General features: G+C 41.8%; 1 protein-coding gene across 7 annotated transcripts in view; it reads right to left on the bottom strand.

Moving 5' to 3' along the window:
- Positions 1-25464, bottom strand: part of KIF13A (kinesin family member 13A) — a 167369-nt gene that overhangs the window by 15206 nt on the left and 126699 nt on the right. For 5 of the 7 annotated variants that reach the window (XM_075270884.1, XM_075270885.1, XM_075270890.1 and 2 more), the window contains 19 exons: positions 24744-24884; positions 24487-24636; positions 24081-24242; positions 23643-23816; positions 19703-19854; positions 17751-17883; positions 17512-17658; positions 16153-16194; positions 13395-13494; positions 8468-8594; positions 8082-8137; positions 6730-6854; positions 5425-5601; positions 5020-5112; positions 4753-4909; positions 4111-4184; positions 1833-1880; positions 1267-1378; positions 735-886 (listed from right to left, as the gene is read on the bottom strand). In XM_075270884.1, coding sequence (XP_075126985.1) covers positions 735-886; positions 1267-1378; positions 1833-1880; positions 4111-4184; positions 4753-4909; positions 5020-5112; positions 5425-5601; positions 6730-6854; positions 8082-8137; positions 8468-8594; positions 13395-13494; positions 16153-16194; positions 17512-17658; positions 17751-17883; positions 19703-19854; positions 23643-23816; positions 24081-24242; positions 24487-24636; positions 24744-24884 — 2322 coding nt within the window. The remainder of the gene's footprint in view (positions 1-734; positions 887-1266; positions 1379-1832; positions 1881-4110; positions 4185-4752; positions 4910-5019; positions 5113-5424; positions 5602-6729; positions 6855-8081; positions 8138-8467; positions 8595-13394; positions 13495-16152; positions 16195-17511; positions 17659-17750; positions 17884-19702; positions 19855-23642; positions 23817-24080; positions 24243-24486; positions 24637-24743; positions 24885-25464) is intronic. The other 2 variants (XM_075270888.1, XM_075270891.1) reach the window with 1 other exon arrangement.

A 25464-nucleotide genomic window follows, 5' to 3' on the forward strand; every position in this document is an offset into this window, starting at 1 on the left:
TCATTTCAACAGGAGTGCTGAGGGACAGCTGAGCACTGTACTTTCTATCTCAAGCACTCCCATTGAAATCAATCACCACATGATCACTGCTCCATTCAGAATAGGGGACAAAAAATTCCTGTTTCTCCTGTTTGGTGGAGATTTGAGTCTTTACACCCCCACTGATAGGAAAGCCCCTTTAGGCCCGGGCCCCATATAGAATAAACACTGTGGTTTTTGCAGTGCCTGCTAAGTGGATGGTATTCTGGCTAAACCCATCCACACTTTGCAGAAAAATATCCACATGGACTTGCTGCAAGAAGCCATTTCAATTTTAAGTGTAAATCTTCCTTAAACTTCCTAAAAATTTAATCAGTGCTGAACCATATTAATCCTATATAAAATATATTATTATAAAACCAAATTGAAATAAGGCCTCGGAAATTATGAATCATCATAAAGCGTATTGTGATAACTACTAGTGCTAAAACCCTACTATTATAAAAAGAATAGAGAGCCTTTGACAATTTAACCTCCAGTGATCAGACACTGAACTAAAGTTATCAAGATATCGCAATAAATATGTCCAAAGTGACTTGTCTGTAGCTAAGATAGTCTTAGCTTTGCTACACTTCTGCTATTCATACTACAGCTTATAAGCACCTATGCGACATACGTTAATGTTTAGTTCAGTAGCAGGTTAGTATATAACCACCTATCCAGGCACAAAAAAAAGACACCTGTCCCGCACGTACCTCTTGACTAAGCAATGGCTGAGTTTCAACAGGAACCTTTCTGTTGTGCTCTTCTCTTACAGGCATTAACGGCTTGAAAAATTTTGGTGGGTGCGGAGAGAATGTTTTGAATGGACTTGATATTAAGGCCTGTGGGCTTTCTGGTGCTCCACCTGAAAAAGGAAGACAAATCCTTCACTTTCTTGACATACATAGTGAAGTGTACATAATGTTTTGGTAAGTATACTTAAAGGAGTTATCACACAAATTGAATAAAAAAAACCTGTCTGGAGTGATACATATCATTACATTAACACTATCAATGTAAACAAGCTCTGCTTTGTAGTGTCATTTTCACCCTTTGTAGCCTCTTTCCTCACTCACACAGCTCTAAAACCTCGATTTTCTGTGGGCAGACATATATTTGTACCAGATGACAACTGCATATCCAAGGAGTGTCTGTCTGACTGGGTTGTCATTTGCCTTTTTTTTTGGCCGATCATCATATGCCGCAGTTTATGATACAGCTATAAATACTAAGATTTAATATTACCTCCTACAGTGTCTCTTCTTCTAGGCGATTCGTTGAGCTGACTTCCATAGAATGATACATCTTTGTAACTGGAGGAATATTCAGAAACTTCCAATTGGTTTTCTGACCACCCCTAGTGAAAATATACGCAAATGAAATACTTACAACTATACAGTTTGATAAATAAATATGGGGGAAGGGGGGTGCAAATTTACTATTCCTAACTTTAGTAACATTAGTAAACTAACACCATGCAGTTTTGTCCAACTTGAAACCACTTACTACTTGGTTTACTTTGCAGCAACATTTTGGTTTAATTTTAATTGTTTTCTTTAGTAACATTTAACATTTTACTCTTTAATTGCGATGTACTAGCTTATTTCTACTTCTGTGAGAAGACAAAACTGGCACTGTTCAGCCTTCCCAGGACATACATGTATGTCAGAATTTGGGAAATATCCCGCACCAATGACCATAATGTGCACCTTAATTTGGTTGCGGATTAGAACCACTAAAAACAGTAACACGTCACAAAATTATCTGCCCTAACTGAAATCTGTTCCTGCAAAAAATAAAAAAATAATTACTTTGTCATCTTCATCACAGCCAGACAGATCCAAACGGCTAGAGGACACCTAGAAATCAGGGATATAACCATTAAAAAGAATACAGTTATCATAGGATGACATAAAGATCTACTTCACATTTTATTTATACACAAATAATTACATTGTAAGGGTGCATGCACACTACGTAACGCCGGGCGTGTATGAGAGCCGTACACCCCGGCGTTACAGCAGGGCTGCCGAACACTTCCCATTCACTTCAATGGGAGCGCTCGTAAACGCCGCTGTTACGAGCGCTCCCATTGAAGTGAATGGGAAGTGTTCGGCAGTCTGCCGTAATGCCGGCGTGTACGGCTCTCATACACGCCCGGCGTTACGTAGTGTGCATGCACCCTAACAATTGTTTTACCTATTATACCTATACGGAAACTATCAGCGTTTCTGTAGTTATAATTAACATGATGTGATTTACAAAAACGGGACAGTTTTTGACATCACAGCATTTCTTCTGCAATGTATGGATGAGATCAGCCAGAATCCCAGCCACTTTGCAGGTACTATAATATGCAGCTTTTTATTGCCACTTTTCCGCTGTGGTCAAAATGCAGCGTATTCGCCATGTGGCACTCTCCCTTTTTTTTTTTGCTATCATGTTGGGGATGTTTGGTGACCATTTTTGTAATGTGCTTTATTACCCTAAATTATTTCTTCTTATAAAACAGCCTGTAACATTCTCCCTAACAACCCTCTAACTGAGCTGTTACTAAGGAAAGTCCATACACAGTTATATTGGGAATATGCAGAGCTGAAGCATTTACTGAAGGAAGGATGGTCACTTCAAATATCTTTGGTTTTATACCACCTAGAAAAATGGCTGTGGTATCATAAAAAAGCTAGTTATAACAGAATCTGAGATCTCAATAGTTAAAAACATAGTCAGGAATTTCAATGTAATATCAAGCAGTTCATGTTGCATATAAAATCAAATTTATGACTGTAGCCTATTGCCTATAAGGTCTAGGTAGAAGGATGTATCTTGTTTTTAACTAGTGATATCTCAGATTCTGTTATAGCCAGCTTTCTTGTGATCAGAGCCCTTTTTCTAGGTGGTATAAAACCAGAGATATAGCCATTTAAAGTGACTCTCCACCTTCTGGTAAATGCTTCAGTTCTATGTATTACATTGAGTACATGTGTACCGACAGTATACTGGCATTGCTTAGTTACAGCATTGCTAATGGGAAGTTTACTGCCCGCTTTCAATTGAAAGGAAGTTGCACTTTAGGCTAAGGCCTCACGGGACGTCCCGCAGCAAAAAAGTGCAGCGGGAAAAACCACGGCAGTAACGCATCACAGTTCTTCCTGCAGCTCTTTAGACAGAAAGTTCACAGAGTTTTCCTCCGCAGACTTTCCGTTACAATTATACTTATGTGGAAACTGCCAGCGTTTACGTAGGTATACTTGACATGCTGCAATTTCCAAAACTGCAGCGTTTTTGGAAATTGTGGCGTGTCTGCACCACAGTTTTTACCGCAAAGTGGGCATGGGATTCTCTATAATCCCATCCATCTTTGCCCTTACTGTAAAAAACTGCGATTTTTCCCGCGGCGTTTCTGTCCCATGGGGCCCCGGCCTTAAAGATACATTAAGGGCTAGTTCACACGTAAAAACTGCCTGGCTTATTTTGGTCCTGAAAAAAATGCTATCTAACTAGGAAGCGTTTTTTTGACCTGGAGGCGTTTTTTGGAGCGTTTTCTGGAGCAGTTTTTGGTAAATGCTAGGCGTTTTCGGTCGCATTTTTTTGCAAAAAAAAACGCTAGGCGTTTTTCGCCTCCCATTCACTTCTATTGCTTTCCTCAGGCGGAATCCACCTGATGAAAGGTCATGTCGCTTTTTTTTTTTTTTTTTCTGCTAGCAGCAAAAAACTACTAGCAGAAAAAAAAAAAGCTAGCAGTCTCCATAGACCACCATTGTATGGAGGCAGATTTTGAGGCGAAATCTGCCTCATTGTGAACTAGCCCTTAGCTTTTAAATATTTACAACAGTGTTGCCCAGGAATCGGGAACTTTGGAGCTTACATAAAGTTATATCTGACACCAGAAACGGTCAAATCTATTACAACCATGTTACAAGCATGTACTGCTTACAATATGCCAAGATAAAGAAGATTGCCACATTTTTGTCATGTGTTTATCGCATTATCAGAACTTTTGCAATAATCTCTATGTAGATCACAGTTCTTCAAAGTAATGGAAGCACCGCTGTGGTGTTTTCAGGCGTACTGAATAAACTTACTTACATTATGCATATTGGGGGTGCTGAGACTCCTCCGAATGTGCTTAGTTTTGTTAGAAATTGCTTCCTTGACTGTAACTGCCTGGAAGCAAAAAGACATGTTAGATTAACCCATATGAACAGTTCAGAATATGAACATTCAGAATTAGGTATATGCAGTGCAACCTGTAAGCACTCATGTACACAGCCATATTACAGCTTCATACAGTACAGAGCTGTAAAAGGGTGCCCACAGAGGTGCATGGAGAATTATTTTAAATTTCACAAAATGTTTTCTTCTGTACACATTTATTTTGCTTAATTGTATAGCACCATCATATTCCCCAGCATTTTACAGACATTGTTACAAATCCAATAGGTATTCTACCCTAGAAGCATTGTTATATGATGGAGTATCATATAAAGTCCTCATGAGTTTAGGTAGTATGCCAATGAATATGCTTGAATGCTAGGTGCATCTGCAAAACTAAAGAAGTCTAACTAAAGTGAACATGGAAAAGAAACCCATCAATAGTTTTGTGCGGTCCCAAAATGAGATAGAGTCAATTTGGTCTAGGCAGAAGGATGTATCCTCTTGGAAAATTCTGAGAAAAGTAACAAAAACACACAAAAACATGCCCACGTTCATTAATCTTTGAGAAGCGACTTGCCTGCCTTAATCTCTCCAGACTCAGAATGTTCTCCACCTGCAGCACACCACGCGTATATTTTTCAATGTATGTTTCTCCGTCAGATGTTGCCTCATACTCGCTCCTTGCTGCCATCAAAGCTAGTGTTTCTCTGTCTTCAGGCTCTTCTGTTGCCTGATTATAAGGAAACCAAAAGACTTATAAAAAAGTATTTCTGAAGATGTGCTCTCATAAATAGATCTTATTTCTATGAAAACTTTATTAACAGATATTAAGAAACTAACCTTTGGGATATTGGATACGATTTCATAGCTTACTCCACTAGTATACAGAATATTCTTCGTAGACATCCTGCGTTTTAAGCTCTGGGTAAAGCTCTGCAAAAAATATAGATACAAAAAAAAAAAAGGTTCCTGATTTTAAATAGTCAAAGCTTGAGGTTCCGCAGAAATATTGCAATATCTTGTGGTCACCCACCACCTTGCTAAGATCCTCATTTCATAAAGCCTAGCTATTTTACCGTACAGCTGTGTATGGTGAACATGTAATACCACATGTAATAAAAACACCTAAGTGAAGGTCCAGTCTTGGTCGTCTGAGACAACTGCTCATCTGGTTTGGGGATCATATTTCTTTTTTAGTGTAAAACAAATGGGGAAAAAATGCAATAGTTAACACACAGCACTTACCTGCTTATTATATACATTGACAGCAATTCTTTTCCGGAGAACCAGCTCCATAGCAGCAGGATGACTCAGCTGTACTGTAACCTTCACAATGAGATAGATGCGTTCATTCTGGGGAGTCACTCTGTTCAAATGCACAGAGTCATGGATTGCAGAATCCCAAGAAGCTGTGGCGGAAACCTACAAGACACCAGAGAGCATTAGTAAGACAATTCTGCCATGTCAAGAAAAGGAACATAGGCTCAAGACAGGATTGTCATTGAAAATTTTACCACAAAGCTTCTTTCTGGGTCTGGGGGCACTTAAATGATATGAGACAGTTTTGAGAAAGTTATCTGGTAGGACCATGTGTGGCCTTTAAGCTAATATAGTGATATGGACCCCATGTAATTCCCAGTCTGTCAGTGAAGAGATTTTTAGTCCCTTTTATCCCAACCCGCACACCTAGCTTGTTAACTTGTCAGTATACTCCATATAATGTTGTGGCAAGCGGAGTTTGAGTAGGTGATCATTAATGTCTGTATACAGTGAAAGCTATCAAAAAGGCCACTTCTTGGTAAGCACACTCCTCTCATTCAGACCTGATTTCAGTTCCATCATATATTATAAATAATGGACACCTTCTTGGAAAAGACCACCCTCCATTGAATGCAATTATCAATGGTCATCCCAAAGAGGTTTCACTGTACCATGAACAAATTGGCTGAAGATTCTAGTATCGCTCTGACTGTTCTGACATCATGATCCAGGAAAACTGCTCAGGGTTACATTATTAGTTTACATTATGTAAAAGTTCAGTACAGGCAGCCAATTTAACCTTTTCACATCGAAAGACTTATGTGATACTCTATGAATGAATACACTCGCCAAGAGTAGAATATTAGGATTAAAATTTAGATCTTGGTATCATACTAAAGCCTACAATCTTAGTTTTCAATTGGTATCTCAATATGCAAGTAGAGTGTTTGGGTGCATCCCTCATTTGATATCGGGGAGTAGCATGAAAAGGTTTAATTCCTGATTCTGTATGTGTGTTAAAGGAAGGGGTGGGAGATGGTATAAATGACATCAGAAAGAAAGCCTGTTCCTGTCATCCCACCTCCAGTGACCCAAGGGGCAGGAAAGGGGAGTCTGGAGAGCCCACAGAATGAGAAGGTGAAAAGTTGTATATCTGCACATAATCAATCAAAATAGGACATAACCTATATTTTGACAGTCAGCCTCAGCATTTTTGGTCTTTATCCCACCTGCACATTTCTTGCCCATCTAAAGAGTAGACACATAAATACACTCATACATATATGTTACCTCTTCATCACTGTGCTTGATGATTGGCAGGTAGTAAAACTGACTACCATGCTCCTTTGGTAATATTGAGTTGACACCCGCTGCATGTGAGCCCACAAGCTGTTCATTGGCGCTCAGGTCATCAGCTTTATTGAAGAAAAAAAAAAGACAAATGAAATGGAAAAAAATAGAAATAAAGGTGACGTTTTTTTAAACAAAGAATAAAATATTCAAGTCACAGGTACAAATTCTCATCAGTATAAATATTCTGGTTTTTACATGGACCATAGTAAATATGTTTTGCAATAGAATCAGGAAGATTCTTAGATATCCCATTGCATTAAAAAGTTCTACAGGTTTCATTTTTATTTACAGTATACAGTATAGCTCAACATCCTATCCTGCTAATATTATAAATGTGAAAGTTTGCGTGTTTGGATGTTTGTTCCTCAATCACGCAAAAACGGCTGAACGGATTTGAATGAAATAAGCAGCTTACCGTTAATTGGAGATTGCTGATAAAGCTGCTCTGCTATCTCTGTATGTAAAACACTCAGCTAACCCTCTGTCCATTCTGTACATGCATTTGCATATTATCTGATCTGCTCCAGGCAACATGCTGACACACTGGATGGGAAAACAACTTTAATCCAAATTGGCAGTTTGCTACTTTTAAACATGCCGGGAAAAAGAAAATCTAATTTGTTGCAAAATTCTAAAACAATGACAGCTATGAACGTAGCCAGAAGTCAACAGAGTTCTCCTCAAGTGGAGCTGAGGGGGATCATCGGTGCCAACAATACGCTCATTATATGGTGTCCCAGCAAGCTGCTGAGATGCTGGAACAATTACGGGCACAGTGCGACGAGTGAGTTCAACGGCAGGCCAACTTAACAGCTGCCAAAACGCCAGAGCAGGTGGTTCATTGACGCCAACAACACGCTCATTATATGGTGCCCTGTGAGCTGCTGAGATGCCAAAACAATCACAGGCATGGCATGAGGAACAAGTTCAGCAGCAGGACAGCTTAAGAGCTGCCGAAACGCCGGACCAGGCAAACCATGGACGGCAGCAATTTGCTGAATATAGGCAGATCATCGACGCCAACAACACGCAGACTAAGTTTCGGGCAGAGGTTAGTACTACATAATTCTTGCTGTCAATGACTTCTTAATGAAAGCATTAAAAGGACTGACATTACTATATCTCATAGGGTTATGATCTGTAGACAACTGTGTGACCCAGGACAAGATCAGTAAATCTAAAATCTAAGGACATCAATAACCATTGTTTTATTTCCTATTCTTACCAGAATAAAAACAGGAAAAGCAAAAATAAAATAGTGAGAGGAGCATGAATAGAAGTGATCTCACCATTAAGATCTAGGAAGAGAACGGGGATGTGCGCCTCCATTCCAGCAGGTGGAGTCCTGCACAGATGACAAAAGAAATCATGGGATGTAAAAATCATAAATTTCATAAACAAATTGAACATGTGCAGTAAACATAGGATTAGGATTTTGACATATTTTATTGATGATTTTGCTGTAACATTTTTCCCCTCTATTTTTAATATTATCCCTGTACTGATAATAGATGGAGCTCAAAATCATTATGGAAAAATATAGTAAGATACCTTAGCTTATTGCTATTTGCACTTAGTTGGAGGTGATATATCATAACTGGACTTGGTAAGTTCCCCATGAATAAGTATAGATAATGAACAATTACATTTTATAAGCAATACAACAAACCCTTACCAGTTTGCTGGAGCTCCAGGAATGCCACTTCCAGGAGATGGGACTAGAACTGCATTCCTCTCTTCAGTTAGGCCAACCCACTGCTCGACTAATCGGGCTTCCCTCTCAATATCATCCTCAGTCTTTTCTGCAAGAAACACACTTATTTATGCTACATAGTTCCAAATACTTACAAACTAGTTAAACAATGTAAAATAAAGTGTGGCACATTTTGAGACTGCCTGTCTACTTATCTCATAGGATGATGCTGGATGCATGTTTAGGCTAGGTTCACATAGCGGATTTTACAATGGCATCCCCAACGCAAAATCCCCCCGCAGAAAATTACTCCCATTCACTTCAATGGGAGTTTTGGGCAGAATGTGCCTATATATCAAGCAGGATGCTTTTCTTACTGTTAGCTGATTTTATTTTCAGCTACCAGAAAATGAATCATCTGCCTCCATTTGAAATTATTTTTGTTGCAAAATTTTTGTGGTGCATTTTGCAGTGAAAATTTTGCCATAAACCATACCAACATAATACAGCAGATTTTGGAGCATTTTCCACCAGAGTCAACTGGCATCCAAAATAATAAATCTGCTAATTTTTTTTTTTTTCGAAATGGGAAATCAAAATAAGAGTGATCTCCCAGTATTGAAATATAGAGGACCGAGTCAAGAGAATTAGTGGGTAGTTCATGAACTATTAGTTAATATGAAGATTAGCTCACTTTGAACTAATTCATCTTGTCCACATTTCTAGCAAAATGAACTAAAGTATGTAGGAGAAGAGAATGGGAATCATAATACCAGCCCTTCCCACAGACTTCATTCATAATACCAGCATCTCCCGCAGACTTCGTTCATAATACCAGCCTTCACAGACTTCATTCATAATACCAGCCCTTCCCACAGACTTCATTCATAATACCAGCATCTCCCGCAGACTTCATTCATAATACCAGCCCTTCCCACAGACTTCATTCATAATACCAGAATCTCCCACAGACTTCATTCATAACACCAGCCTCTCCTGCACACTTCATTCATAATTAGAGATGAGCGAACAGTGTTCTATCGAACACATGTTCGATCGGATATCAGGCTGTTCGATGTGTTAGATTCGAATCGAACATCACGTGGCAAACTCCAAAAAAATTTGATTCCCCTCCCACCTTCCCTGGCGCTTTTTTTGCACCAATAACAGCGCAGGGGAGGTGGGACAGGAACTACGACACCGGAGGCATCGAAAAAAAATCGGAAAAAGTCATTGGCTGCCGAAATCAGGTGACCTCCATTTTAGACGAATAGTGGATTTCAAATCCGGGTCATATGAGAATGTGAACTTTGTGACTAAGAGACAGGGATAGCTGTACAGGCAGGGATAGCTAGGGATAACCTTTATTTAGATAGGAATGTTATTAAAAATAACTTTTTGGGGTTCTATCGGGTGTGTAATTGTGATTTTTGTGACATAAACTTTTTTCCATAGGAATGCATTGGCCAGCGCTGATTGGCCAGAGTACGGAATTCGACCAATCAGCGCTGGCTCTGCTAGAGGAGGCGGAGTCTAAGATCGCTCCACACCAGTCTCCATTCAGGTCCGACCTTAGACTCCGCCTCCTCCGGCAGAGCCAGCGCTGATTGGCCGAAGGCTGGCCAATGCATTCCTATGGGAATGCAGAGACTTAGCAGTGCTGAGCCAGTTCTGCTCAACTACACCGTGTGCCGGTCAGCCCATCAGATGTAGCAGAGCCGAGGGTGCACTAGAACCCTTATGCACACTCGGCTCTGCTACATCTGATGGGCTGACCGGCACACGGTGTAGTTGAGCAGAACTGGCTCAACACTGCTAAGTCTCTGCATTCCCATAGGAATGCATTGGCCAGCGCTGATTGGCCAGAGTACGGAATTCGACCAATCAGCGCTGGCTCTGCTGGAGGAGGCGGAGTCTAAGATCGCTCCACACCAGTCTCCATTCAGGTCCGACCTTAGACTCCGCCTCCTCCGGCAGAGCCAGCGCTGATTGGCCGAAGGCTGGCCAATGCATTCAGATGTAGCAGAGCCGAGTGTGCATAAGGGTTCTAGTGCACTCTCGGCTCTGCTACATCTGATGGGCTGACCGGCACACGGTGTAGTTGAGCAGAACTGGCTCAGCACTGCTAAGTCTCTGCATACCCATAGGAATGCATTGGCCAGCCTTCGGCCAATCAGCGCTGGCTCTGCCGGAGGAGGCGGAGTCTAAGGTCGGACCTGAATGGAGACTGGTGTGGAGCGATCTTAGACTCCGCCTCCTCCAGCAGAGCCAGCGCTGATTGATCGAATTCCGTACTCTGGCCAATCAGCGCTGTCCAATGCATTCCTATGGGGAAAAGTTAGCTTGCGAAAATCGCAAGCTGACAGGGATTTCCATGAAATAAAGTGACTTTTATGCCCCCAGACATGCTTCCCCTGCTGTCCCAGTGTCATTCCAGGGTGTTGGTATCATTTCCTGGGGTGTCATAGTGGACTTGGTGACCCTCCAGACACGGATTTGGGTTTCCCCCTTAACGAGTATATGTTCCCCATAGACTATAATGGGGTTCGAAACCCGTTCGAACACTCGAACAGTGAGCGGCTGTTCGAATCGAATTTCGAACCTCGAACATTTTAGTGTTCGCTCATCTCTATTCATAATACCAGCCCTTCCCACAGACTTCATTCATAATGCTAGCCCTTCCCACAGACTTCATTCATCATACCAGCCCTTCCCACAGACTTCATTCATCATACCAGCCCTTCCCACAGACTTCATTCATAATGCTAGCTCTTCCCACAGACTTCATTCATCATACCAGCCCTTCCCTCAGACTTCATTCATCATACCAGCCCTTCCCACAGACTTCATTCATAATGCTAGCCCTTCCCACAGACTTCATTCATCATACCAGCCCTTCCCACAGACTTCATTCATAATACCAGCCGTTCCCACAGACTTCATTCATCATACCAGCCCTTCCCACAGACTTCATTCATAATGCTAGCCCTTCCCACAGACTTCATTCATCATACCAGCCCTTCCCACAGACTTCATTCATCATACCAGCCCTTCCCACAGACTTCATTCATAATACCAGCCCTTCCCACAGACTTCATTCATAATGCTAGCCCTTCCCACAGACTTCATTCATCATACCAGCCCTTCCCACAGACTTCATTCATAATACCAGCCCTTCCCACAGACTTCATTCATAATACCAGCATCTCCCGCAGAATTCATTCATAATACTAGCCCCTCCTGCAGACTTCATTCATAATACCAGCCCTTCCTGAAGACTTGCCTTTTAGTTCCTAATGCTGGAAAAGCAAAGTGGGTGATCTCTTTCATGTTAGTGAGAAACTCTGCGTATGTAGCTTCATACAACTCAACTGGTTTGTGATAAAATCAGTATCTTGTTAGTCCAGAGGTTCAGTCTACTCTGTGCCAAATATGCCAGGTGCTGCAGCACTGCTTTTCAGGCCTCTCATACACATTGACCATAGGTCTGTACCATTAAACTACAGTAGGTGTCACGGTTGTGCTCATCCATATGTATCTGACTGAGTTAGACTTTCAGGATTGTTTCTAGTTCAGCAGTTCATTCCGTTCAGTTAGTTCATGAGTCACATGATACAATCTCTATCATCCTCCTTAGGATACAGAGATGTGTGCTGCATGGCATGCTAAAAGCTGTACTTTACATCTCTTTCCTCCACCAGGTATCTTCACTTTGTTCTTATTAAAATCTCATGCTTGACTATACAGCCTGTCACTACACTGCTACACACTGAAATGGTATAAGTTTACAGAGCTGAACATCACACTGCTATTGTTTGACCCCTGGAAGTATCTTGAGAGTGAAACATACATTGGGGCAGGTAGTTTTGGTCTGTACGAGTCAGTAGATGATATACATTTATTCTATCCTTGTACTTATATTGTATGAATGTGCTTTGCACAACTCTTAAGAAGTTATTATTGTTTGATATTATGGGTTATTATACAGTAGTTTGCAACTATTTTGTTACACTACAGTCTCAGCACCTTTTGTTATATAATCCTTTCTGTGAAATCCTGCATTTTTTCACTCTTTCCATTTTTTCTGTATTGAGAGCCGTTTCTGCCATGTTACTGAGTACGGGACTGTGTAACATGTAGAGAATGTGAGGGTGGATATCTCAGACATTATAAAACAGAGATTTTTAAGACTAGTCATCTCTGACACAACATGTTGAACAATAGTGCAATAAATGGTGCGTTATTTAGAAGGGGTTATATAGAGTAATAAAAACTGTATAAGTGCAATCAATGCACAGGATAAACAATCCTGCTTATATAGAGGAGGATCTCCCGTATTATTAGATTTGCATGTGCCAAAAGACCACCTGTGCTGAAGACATGACTCTTTGAAACATGGCTTTTGAAGCTTTATGCAAAAGCCACAGGAGTCCCCTTCTTCCCTTTCAAATTGATCTGAATTAAAGGCACAAGAAACGAGCCATGGTCGGACCATATGCATGCTGGGATTTGGGCTGTAGGTGACGATATTGGTCCCAATGTTACTTTGCTAAATAGTTAGAACACATGAAGAAGAGACAGGTTCTGTGTGAAAATCAAATAGGGGTAATGGTATTAATTGTTTATTCATCCATGTCGAATAGTTAACTTCCTAAATTACTTACAGTGTAGTATTACATGGCAGCAAATCAGATCAATGGTTATCCATGCAGGACAAGGATGGTTTGAATCATCAGACCAGACCCGCATATACAGAATGAGTTGGCACATAGGGGTGAATCCCAAACTATGGTATCCATATGTCACAATGGGAAAAATGGACATCATAAGTCAGGACTGTCTATTTTATTCTTAATTCCTGGAAACACCGCACATATGTGAAAACATGCAAAGAAAGAAACATATAAACCTTGCTTATTGATGATTTTCTGAATATGTTCATCCAGGTACTCTTTACGCTTTATCAGTGCATCTGACCACCTCTCACGGACGCAATTTAAATCCTCCTCCTGTTGTAAAGATACAAAATATATATACAGTACACTTAAAAAACTGTGGCTTCCAAGCTTTCCATTTAAACTTCTGTCATATGAATTAAGTGAGAATTAAGAAGTGATATCATTAAACAGTTTTATGTTGCTTTTTAAAAAAAAATAGGAAAAGGGAATGAAAAAAGATTCTAAAAAGGATTGGACTTTTAAAATTAAAATTTTGGAATGATTCATATCATACATATTGATACATATCAATCAGATGTAAAAGACGTCTAAAAAGAAACAAAGTTTAACGCAAGAATAAATATAAGCTTGTTGTCTGGGATACAACATAAAACATGTTTAATGAGAAAAGCCTGGAGTGATGTATAGCCAGCTATTTTCCTTTAGATATCCAAGAAAACCAAATTAATACAATTCCACCATTAGTTCTGTGCACAGCTGCTTGCGAAAGATTATCAGCAGGTCCATGTGTGAATACTTGTTTCCATGCATATTAATCCAAATCATGCATCATGCCTTGTGCTCACTGGTGTCTGCTTGGAATGGAACAATGCATCATTATGTACTAAGCCATATGTTAGTGCAATTGTGAATAAGCATATTATCATTAGTCATGTTGTAAATGAACTTTTTATCAATGCTGGATTGTTCTGCAATTACTATGTATCTTATGTTTGTAATTTAGTAACATCTTTTTATTCTAGCTTCCAACAACCTAGAAAAACTGATAGTTCAGCTAAGGGTAGTATTGCCTAATGTTCTGGAATGAAGCAAGAACGGTAGATAAAGATTCTAATAAGAGAACTACCCAAGCATTATACTCCTGATGGTGGACACAATACATTGGCAGTATGCCCAACCTATTTTGATTTTTGTGTGCTAATATATGACAATCTGGAATCTGGTGAAGATTGAAGTGAAGCTTGGTGCATTTTGAGTGCAGTAGTGTATATATGTTGAAAAAAACCAAACTAGTAGAATTATTTGACCTGACCTTCTGCCCATATAACAATCAATTTATGAAGACTAAGTAACATGTTTACCAAACATAGATCGCCTAAATATTTGGCCATACACAATAGATTAATTGTGGTGTGGCTTACTTAGACGTATTCAGATTCACATTACTAACAGGTAACATTGTTTTGTATTCTTAATTATACTTTCAGGGGCAGTCAACTAGTCTTGGTGAACATCTAGATTGTGAGCCCTATATGGGACAGTGACTGACAATATCTGTAAAGCACTGGGGAATATGATGGCGCTATATAAGTAAGCATATGTATACCTAGAATATTATGTGTACTTTATTAACCATTTGTTTATAGTGTATCTTGTAGTTTATACCAGAACATTAAGCACCACTTCCTTATTATAATTAATTGCTATTGTTTAGGCTTGTGGGTTCTGTAGGTTTTATGTAGTGTTGTATAACTAGGCATATATTGTGGGCTTTGTGACTTGTAGGTTGTTTATGTGATTTGGAAATTGTGACTGTCAATGTCTTCCATCAGAAAGCATCAAAGATTGGACAGGTTAAAGAGGACTTTTCATATCCTCAGACACATGCGGTTTTATATACGACTAGAAAGCGCACTGTCAGCTTTTCAGTTTCCCTGGGGTAAGAGATATCGGTGCCATTACCAATCTCAGCCCACTGTCAGAATGGCATTCCTGACGGTCTATCCGCGCTGTGAGGAACGTCCCCTCCTGACAGTACTTTTCCATAACCATGTACTATCAGAGGGGGGGGGGGGGGGTTCCATACCGACCAGCCAGGACGCCAAGTTGTGAAGAACGGCCCCCATTACTAATCTATGGAATCGTACAGTCAAGGGGACATTCCTCACAACTTAGCGTCATAGCTGGGCAGTAGGGAACGTCCCCTCAGTACAGGGTTATGGACGAATACTGTCAGGAGGGTATTCCTCACAGCCCAGCTAGACTGTCAGGAATGCCCTTCTGACAGTGGGCTGAGATCATTAACGGCACTGATATCTCCAACCCCAGGGTACATAAGGGGAAAGCTGACAGTGCGCTGAATTCAGAATACTGTCAGCTTTCTAGCGGTATATAAAACTGCATGTGCCTGAGGACGTGAAAGGTCCTCTTTAACTTATATTTTCCTTCAAATGACTTACAACTTACTGAAATAGCAAGCCTAAAATATTGGGGAGGATAGCTGTTAGACAAGTTATCATTCATCCAACAGCTATCTTACATGTATGGCCAACCTTACAAAAAAGATAAACTCAATGTAGCAGGCTATGAATCCATTTTTATTATCCTTCATCAGTCTGTACTGAGTCAAAGACTGACCCATATTTCAGAAATACTACATAGTCTATATGCACTAGATTATATTACTATGTTTATTGTTTTCTTATGGGACTTACCACCTCTAGACAAACTCTATTATGTGTGTGAGTAAATTATATAGCATTATACATGGTACCTGGTCTGTAAGCAATTTAGGTGATGGTTCAGTGATGGCAATAAGGAGTGATTTGTTTAAAGCTTCCCTGTCCCAGCTTTATAAGCTTTCCCCGCCCTCCTCCCAAAATACATTTCCCCGCGCTCCACAAGATCTCTCTCCCTCTTTCCAAGTTGTAGTGCAGAGCAGAATTGTGTCCCATGCCTCGGGATCAGAAGCAGCCTCTGTAATAATACCTGGTAACTATCCATATCATCACCACCAACATCATCATCTTTCTGGTAGGAGAGAATACACGATGTAAACAGGACATGCATGGCTTTCATGACATAGTAACAAAGCACTAGGAGCAATAAGTACCAGAACATAATGTGACATACACAATGCTAAACTGTAGGAAAACAGAGAAATGCATCTATAGCATAAAGCCTGTCTGACAAATGCAAATTAAAATATTACTAGAATGAAAATACAGCCATTTTTTACATAGACTATGGAAAAAAGTAAAAGATCTTTAGATTTTTTGTAGAAATTGGGCAATACGTAAGCACTATATAAGCAATTGCTTCCCTATTTTGTATTGAAGCCTAAAGGGGTTATTCTATGAAATCTCTTATATTCATTGATAAAAAAGAAAAAAAAAAAAAAAAAAAGAACACACCAAGGAGTTGTTGGAATTGAATGAAATATGTGAGTGATTACAATAAAAGGATAAGTTTATTAGTGAAAACTGTGGAAGGAGGCCCTAGTACCCTATTGGGCCACCTCTAACCTGAATGCAAGATGAAATATTGTTGTGCATGGAGAGATACAGGTTCTGTATGGTATACTGCGGCACATTTTGCCCAAATATGTTGCTGTTGGGCCTGTACATTTGTAAGGTGAAGAAGCTGGTGTCACAGCTGGAAGCCCTGCCATGAGAGACAACACATGTGGCCACAGGATGTCCTGCAAAAATTGTCGAACTTTCAGTTATGTGTTGACTCTTATTAATACTAGTGGTGGCCAAATGTCACATGTAATGGTCCCCACATCATCACTCCAGCAGTAGGGACAAAGTGTCGCAGTAACAGTCCAGGTATCTCGTTCACAACACCACTTCAAACAAAGGGTAGAGTGACTGGCTGTCAATCGCAGGACATGTAATGGGCATCATGATACCAAATTTTTGTGTGCTAGGCATCTGGAAACGGTCCAGCCAGGGACAGGGGTGTGTTATGAAAGTGCCACTTGTGTCTGGGTGTTGGACAAGGAAACTATAGGGAGCCATTTGTGCTTGTTGGCAGATCAAACAATCCTATTTACTGGTGTTTTGTCTGGACTATCTGGAGCCTGTTCACTGTGTGCATTTAAAAACGCTTCAAAGGTCCCTCAAATTTACTTGTTTCATTTAATTTTATGTAACATTTTTCATGGGACAACCCCTTTAAACAACCTCCTATAGGTCCCCACAATCAAACGGTTTTTAAAGCATGTTGTTAATGGACTCAGTTCTAGAACCAAGCACATCATCCCAGCCTTGCAAACAATGTATTCCTGTTATGAATTGGTGCCTCCACTGCCAAGATATTTTAGTTTAGTCACTGACTAGTTACCTGATAACTATCCAGTCCTCTCTGCAGCTTTGTTGATCGGGCAGTGATGCAACCAATTGAGACTGAAAGGATAGCTTCGACCATTAGAGGTAATGTACCAGAATTTTGCACAGGTTTAACAGTCACTTGGACTCTCCGAGAATGACCCTGAAATTTTAACAAAATATATATAAATGTATGAATATAACCAAAACATTTGCATTATTATATAAAAGCAAAATCTAGACAGGCAAGCTAACCTGTCTAAGCTGGAATACTCCACCAGTGTTCACATCCTTGGCCTGATGTAATTCCACTGACATGTATTCTCCATTCTCATTAAGCTCATATATTGATATCCACATTTCTATTCGCCGAGTCACCTCATTCCATCTGGAGATAAAATGGAAAAATTTTTCTAATAAACATTACTACCTTCCTTTTAATAAATTACACTTCAAAGTAGATAAATCATTTATAGTTATGTCTTTAAAAGGGGTTTTCCTTTGTGAAGTCTGATTTTATTGATATATGTACCTTTTGAAATGTATAATGCTGAAGAGTATGTTTGTGCCGTATAAGCAAAGATTAGTATTAATATCACCATCATTATTATTATTAGCTGTGACTATAGTCATTGAAAAAACTACCGTATTTTACGGACTATAAGGCGCACTGGACTATAAGGTGCAATGCCCATGAGCGCCTTATAGTCCGTCTCGGTTCATCTATAAGGCGCACCGGACTATAAGGCACAGTCCGGTGCGCATTATATGTTATTGAAAGCGGCGGCAGGCAGACTTTGCCAGCGGCCGCTTAACCCCCCGCGTGCCAGCCGCTTCTATTGGAAGCGCTCGGCAGGCGAGGAGGGGCTCTATCAGCAAAATCATGCTGATAGAGCCCAACCGTAAAAGTTATATTAAACTATCCCCTCCCCGTTTTAAAATAAAACCCTGAAACAGAATGTGAAACTTACCGAGCGGTGCAGGGTGGGCGGGCATTCAGGCCTCCTCTTCCTCCGATGTTCCGTCCTCCTCCTCCGGCGCTCGCTAACTGATAATGGCCTGGGCGCATGCGCAGTAGCCGTAGTAGAAGGATTATGATATTGCGCATGCGCCCAGGCCATTATCAGTTCGTGAGTGCCGGAGGAAGTGGTCAGGACATCGGAGGAAGAGGAGGCCTGAATGCCCGACCGCCCTGCACCGCTCGCCCGCCCGCCCTGCACCGCTCGCCCTGCACCGCTCGGTAAGTTTCACGTTCTGTTTCAGGGTTCTGTTTCACGCCGGCGTGACAGCAGGGCTGCCGGACACTTCCCATTCATATCTATGGGAGCCGGCATGCGAGCGCTCCCCATAGAAATGAAAGGACTGCTTTTTTCCATTCATTTCTATGGGGAGCGCTCGCATGCCGGCTCCCATAGAAATGAATGGGAAGTGTCTGTCCATTCATTTCTATGGGGAGCGCTCGCATGCCGGCTCCCATAGAAATGAATGGGAAGTGTCTGTCCATTCATTTCTATGGGGAGCGCTCGCATGCCGGCTCCCATAGAAATGAATAGGAAGTGTCCGGCAGCCCTGCTGTAACGCCGGCGTGTACAGCTGTTATACACGCCGGCGTTCCGTAGTGTGAATGCACCCTTACGGTGCCTTTTATGTATGTATGGAAGCGGCACGCAGACTTTGCCGCCGCTTCCATCCATATATAAGGCGCACCGGACTATAAGCCGCACTTACGATTTCTGAGGAAATTGTAGGTTTTTATGTGCGCCTTATAGTCCGGAAAATACGGTAAACCAGGAGTTGTATATTAATGACAAATTCTTATTATATGGGACAGATCAGTTGGTTGCAGAGGTCACAGCATTTGGATGTGAGCTGTGACCTCTTTACTGAATTTTAAGCACAGCATATTGTAGAGATTATGCTTGGTATTGCAGCTTGAATGGAACTGATCTGCAGCATTACCAGGTCACCAATGAATGTGACATTGGCAAAAAGAAGAGGCTTATGAGCACAGTGGTCTTTTCAAGCAGCTGATCAGCAAGAGTCCCAGTTTTCAGATACCCACCAATAATATATCCCAAGGATAGCTAATCAATATACAAGTCCCAAAAAACCCCTTTTGACTTGTAGCTTTTCAGAGAAGGACACTAAAAACATGACATGGTAGCATGATGCATACCAATTGGCTAACATGCTTCTCCCAAACAAACCTGTCTCGTAATGTTCTAGATTTTGCATGAAGAGAATCTATCTCCCACAACGATCTTCCATTTCCAGCGCATCTATGTCCCCAGACTTCAATAGCAAGTGCACCCTCAGAAATGAACTCCAAAAACTCTTCCGTAATATTAACCAGGTAATCCTGGAAAGAAAATACAATGTAAGACTGTATTCACACTGAGTAACGCTGACTAGAGATGAGCGAACACTAAAATGTTCGAGGTTCGAAATTCGATTCGAACAGCCGCTCACTGTTCGAGTGTTCGAATGGGTTTCGAACCCCATTATAGTCTATGGGGAACATAAACTCGTTAAGGGGGAAACCCAAATTCGTGTCTGGAGGGTCACCAAGTCCACTATGACACCCCAGGAAATGATACCAACACCCTGGAATGACACTGGGACAGCAGGGGAAGCATGTCTGGGGGCATAAAAGTCACTTTATTTCATGGAAATCCCTGTCAGTTTGCGATTTTCGCAAGCTAACTTTTCCCCATAGAAATGCATTGGCCAGTGCTGATTGGCCAGAGTACGGAACTCGACCAATCAGCGCTGGCTCTGCTGGAGGAGGCGGAGTCTAAGATAGCTCCACACCAGTCTCCATTCAGGTCCGACCTTAGACTCCGCCTCCTCCGGCAGAGCCAGCGCTGATTGGCCGAAGGCTGGCCAATGCATTCCTATGCGAATGCAGACTTAGCAGTGCTGAGTCAGTTTTGCTCAACTACACATCTGATGCACACTCGGCACTGCTACATCAGATGTAGCAATCTGATGTAGCAGAGCCGAGGGTGCACTAGAACCCCTGTGCAAACTCAGTTCACGCTAATAGAATGCATTGGCCAGCGCTGATTGGCCAATGCATTCTATTAGCCCGATGAAGTAGAGCTGAATGTGTGTGCTAAGCACACACATTCAGCACTGCTTCATCAAGCCAATACAATGCATTAGCCAGTGCTGATTGGCCAGAGTACGGAATTCGGCCAATCAGCGCTGGCTCTGCTGGAGGAGGCGGAGTCTAAGATCGCTCCACACCAGTCTCCATTCAGGTCCGACCTTAGACTCCGCCTCCTCCGGCAGAGCCAGCGCTGATTGGCCGAAGGCTGGCCAATGCATTCCTATGCGAATGCAGACTTAGCAGTGCTGAGTCAGTTTTGCTCAACTACACATCTGATGCACACTCGGCACTGCTACATCAGATGTAGCAATCTGATGTAGCAGAGCCGAGGGTGCACTAGAACCCCTGTGCAAACTCAGTTCACACTAATAGAATGCATTGGCCAGCGCTGATTGGCCAATGCATTCTATTAGCCCGATGAAGTAGAGCTGAATGTGTGTGCTAAGCACACACATTCAGCACTGCTTCATCAAGCCAATACAATGCATTAGCCAGTGCTGATTGGCCAGAGTACGGAATTCGGCCAATCAGCGCTGGCTCTGCTGGAGGAGGCGGAGTCTAAGGTCGGACCTGAATGGAGACTGGTGTGGAGCGATCTTAGACTCCGCCTCCTCCAGCAGAGCCAGCGCTGATTGGCCGAATTCCGTACTCTGGCCAATCAGCACTGGCTAATGCATTGTATTGGCGTGATGAAGCAGTGCTGAATGTGTGTGCTTAGCACACACATTCAGCTCTACTTCATCGGGCTAATAGAATGCATTGGCCAGCGCTGATTGGCCGAATTCCGTACTCTGGCCAATCAGTGCTGGCCAATGCATTCTATTAGCTTGATGAAGCAGAGTGTGCACAAGGGTTCAAGCGCACCCTCGGCTCTGATGTAGCAGAGCCGAGGCTGCACAAGGGTTCAAGCGCACCCTCGGCTCTGATGTAGGAGAGCCGAGGGTGCACTTGAACCCTTGTGCAGCCTCGGCTCTGCTACATCAGAGCCGAGGGTGCGCTTGAACCCTTGTGCACACTCTGCTTCATCAAGCTAATAGAATGCATTGGCCAGCGCTGATTGGCCAATGTATTCTATTAGCCTGATGAAGTAGAGCTGAATGTGTGTGCTAAGCACACACATTCAGCTCTACTTCATCGGGCTAATAGAATGCATTGGCCAGCGCTGATTGGCCAGAGTACGGAACTCGACCAATCAGCGCTGGCTCTGCTGGAGGAGGCGGAGTCTAAGATCGCTCCACACCAGTCTCCATTCAGGTCCGACCTTAGACTCCGCCTCCTCCAGCAGAGCCAGCGCTGATTGGCCGAATTCCGTACTCTGGCCAATCAGCACTGGCTAATGCATTGTATTGGCTTGATGAAGCAGTGCTGAATGTGTGTGCTTAGCACACACATTCAGCTCTACTTCATCGGGCTAATAGAATGCATTGGCCAGCGCTGATTGGCCGAATTCCGTACTCTGGCCAATCAGCACTGGCTAATGCATTGTATTGGCTTGATGAAGCAGTGCTGAATGTGTGTGCTTAGCACACACATTCAGCTCTACTTCATCGGGCTAATAGAATGCATTGGCCAATCAGCGCTGGCCAATGCATTCTATTAGCGTGAACTGAGTTTGCACAGGGGTTCTAGTGCACCCTCGGCTCTGCTACATCAGATTGCTACATCTGATGTAGCAGTGCCGAGTGTGCATCAGATGTGTAGTTGAGCAAAACTGACTCAGCACTGCTAAGTCTCTGCATTCGCATAGGAATGCATTGGCCAGCCTTCGGCCAATCAGCGCTGGCTCTGCCGGAGGAGGCGGAGTCTAAGGTCGGACCTGAATGGAGACTGGTGTGGAGCGATCTTAGACTCCGCCTCCTCCAGCAGAGCCAGCGCTGATTGGTCGAGTTCCGTACTCTGGCCAATCAGCGCTGGCCAATGCATTCTATTAGCCCGATGAAGTAGAGCTGAATGTGTGTGCTTAGCACACACATTCAGCTCTACTTCATCAGGCTAATAGAATACATTGGCCAATCAGCGCTGGCCAATGCATTCTATTAGCTTGATGAAGCAGAGTGTGCACAAGGGTTCAAGCGCACCCTCGGCTCTGATGTAGCAGAGCTGAGGGTGCACAAGGGTTCAAGTGCACCCTCGGCTCTCCTACATCAGAGCCGAGGGTGCGCTTGAACCCTTGTGCAGCCTCGGCTCTGCTACATCAGAGCCGAGGGTGCGCTTGAACCCTTGTGCACACTCTGCTTCATCAAGCTAATAGAATGCATTGGCCAGCGCTGATTGGCCAGAGTACGGAATTCGGCCAATCAGCGCTGGCCAATGCATCCCTATGGGAAAAAGTTTATCTCACAAAAATCACAATTACACACCCGATAGAGCCCCAAAAAGTTATTTTTAATAACATTCCCCCCTAAATAAAGGTTATCCCTAGCTATCCCTGCCTGTACAGCTATCCCTGTCTCATAGTCACAAAGTTCACATTCTCATATGACCCGGATTTGAAATCCACTATTCGTCTAAAATGGAGGTCACCTGATTTCGGCAGCCAATGACTTTTTCCAATTTTTTTCAATGCCCCCAGTGTCGTAGTTCCTGTCCCACCTCCCCTGCGCTGTTATTGGTGCAAAAAAGGCGCCAGGGAAGGTGGGAGGGGAATCGAATTTTGGCGCACTTTACCACGTGGTGTTCGATTCGATTCGAACATGGCGAACACCCTGATATCCGATCGAACATGTGTTCGATAGAACACTGTTCGCTCATCTCTAACGCTGACGTTTTTTATGCTTATTTTTGCACATAGCGCCGCGTTAACGCCGCGTTAACGCCACGCTATTTTGCGGTGCCGTTGCCCGGCGTTAACGCGGGGCTACGCGGCGTTAACGCGGCGCTATGTGCAAAAATAAGCACAAAAAACGTCAGCGTTACTCAGTGTGATTACAGTCTAACACAGGAGAAAACATTATATAATGTGAATAACTCAAATAGGAATACTTTAGTCTTTACATGTATATACCTATAGCAAAAATACAGAGAAGAATAATGACCTTTGAATGTGCAAATTTAACTGTAAACTGAGCTTCTTTACTTCTGGGTGAAGGCATATCAGGATTGACCATAGGGGGTGCTACTGTGGGCTCAGGCTGGTCCCAGAAGGTGTATTGACAGAACACAAAGTTTGATAGGTTTAATGGGAGGCCTGTGGCTTCTTTTATTTTAACCTAGAATCAAGGAGAAAAACAATGTAAGAAGTGTTATGGCTTATTAAATGACATAAATTCACAACAACTTATACTTAAAAAAGCTATGATACCTAGAGCAGCAAAACTGAGATTCTGCTTGCGGTACTTAATATCAGCTACACAAAAAGATGACAACTTTACACTCTTCTATGGACTTTTTAAAAAAAACAACAAACAAACAAAAAAAACAAATACACCAATCCATTCAGCTCACATGACATAACAATGAAAGAAAATACTCACTCGACACGTCAGCCGTTTTGGTCGGTAGATTATTTCTCCACTATTATCCATGATTTCAAAGCTACCACTTTCACTCGAATTCTCAGATGAGTCGTCACCAACTAAACACTCAGGAACGACGCCAGTAACCCGCGACACCTCAATGTGAAGTCGACCAGCGACCTATACAGACAGAATAGATAAAAGGCAGTTTGTGATTATTACTGTAAATACAGCATTAACCTTTTTTTTTTAATGACATCCCTTTAAACCCAAGGCTCGATGAACTGAAGTGTTATAAATAAAATACTATATAACATTTTATGACTGATGTAAGGATATAAGTAAGGCTGAGAACAAGAAAGGTTTCCTGCAACAAAGTGTACAAAAATGTATATATAAAAATAATAACATTGGAAACTCTTACCTCCCCCTGTTGGCTAATGATAGGCACTGCATACTGAAGTCTAACATCATAAAAGAGACATTCTAAGAAAACATTCGCCACGCCAATAAGGTTGTGATTTTCTTGTGCTTCATAAAATGGGTCTCCTTTCTTATAAATAATCCTTTTATTCTGTAGAAGATAACATTAATAACAGATCAACATTTTTATTGTACAAAAAGAGTCTTTCAACCATCGGTGGCCAGAACTGTGTAATGTCTCCAAGGTGAAGTAATTACCTCATCTGGCTTCTCTTTCCATTCTTGGTAAGCATCCCTCATGTCGATGAGCTTATTCTCTAATTTTTCAATAGACCAGACTTGGGTGCCTTTACATTTTCGTCTTACCTGGATGGCCGGTTCACTCACTATTGCCCCTCTCTGGGAAAATGAGAACATGAGTAGTAAAATGCCAATAAACGATACGTTGGATTTAATTTTGTTAGTTATATGCATATAATATATAGATTTCCTCTATGAGCCCAATGTTTTTACATATGAAGATAGATTTAAAAAAATTTGGTCTTTAGAAGGTTTCAAAATTAAATAAATTCCACCCCAGGTGAAGAACAACACATTACAAATTACACCGTGTCATTATTTAACAAAAACTATGCCAAAATAAAGAAGTGTTTAAAAAATTAAGTACACCCTTACTGCTTCCATAGGCTTTAAAGCATAACTAAATTATCAGACAATTTTTGATTTTCTTGCACAATTTGTGTTATTAATAAATGTTGTAATGTACTTTATTAACAAATTTTGGATCCTTTCTGTGAAATCCTAGATTTTTTCACTCTTTCCATTGCTTCTGTATTGAGAGTTGTTCCTGCCTTTCACTGAATGTTACTGTGTATGGTGTACGGGCTTGGAATATGGAGCTGTATAAAATGTAAAGAACATGAGGGTAGGGGAGGATCACTTCATACAGTTCTGTCTCCGGTGTTATAAAACGTACAAA

The sequence above is a fragment of the Leptodactylus fuscus genome, chromosome 4 (genome assembly GCF_031893055.1).
Source record: "Leptodactylus fuscus isolate aLepFus1 chromosome 4, aLepFus1.hap2, whole genome shotgun sequence".
Classification (NCBI taxonomy): domain Eukaryota; kingdom Metazoa; phylum Chordata; class Amphibia; order Anura; family Leptodactylidae; genus Leptodactylus; species Leptodactylus fuscus.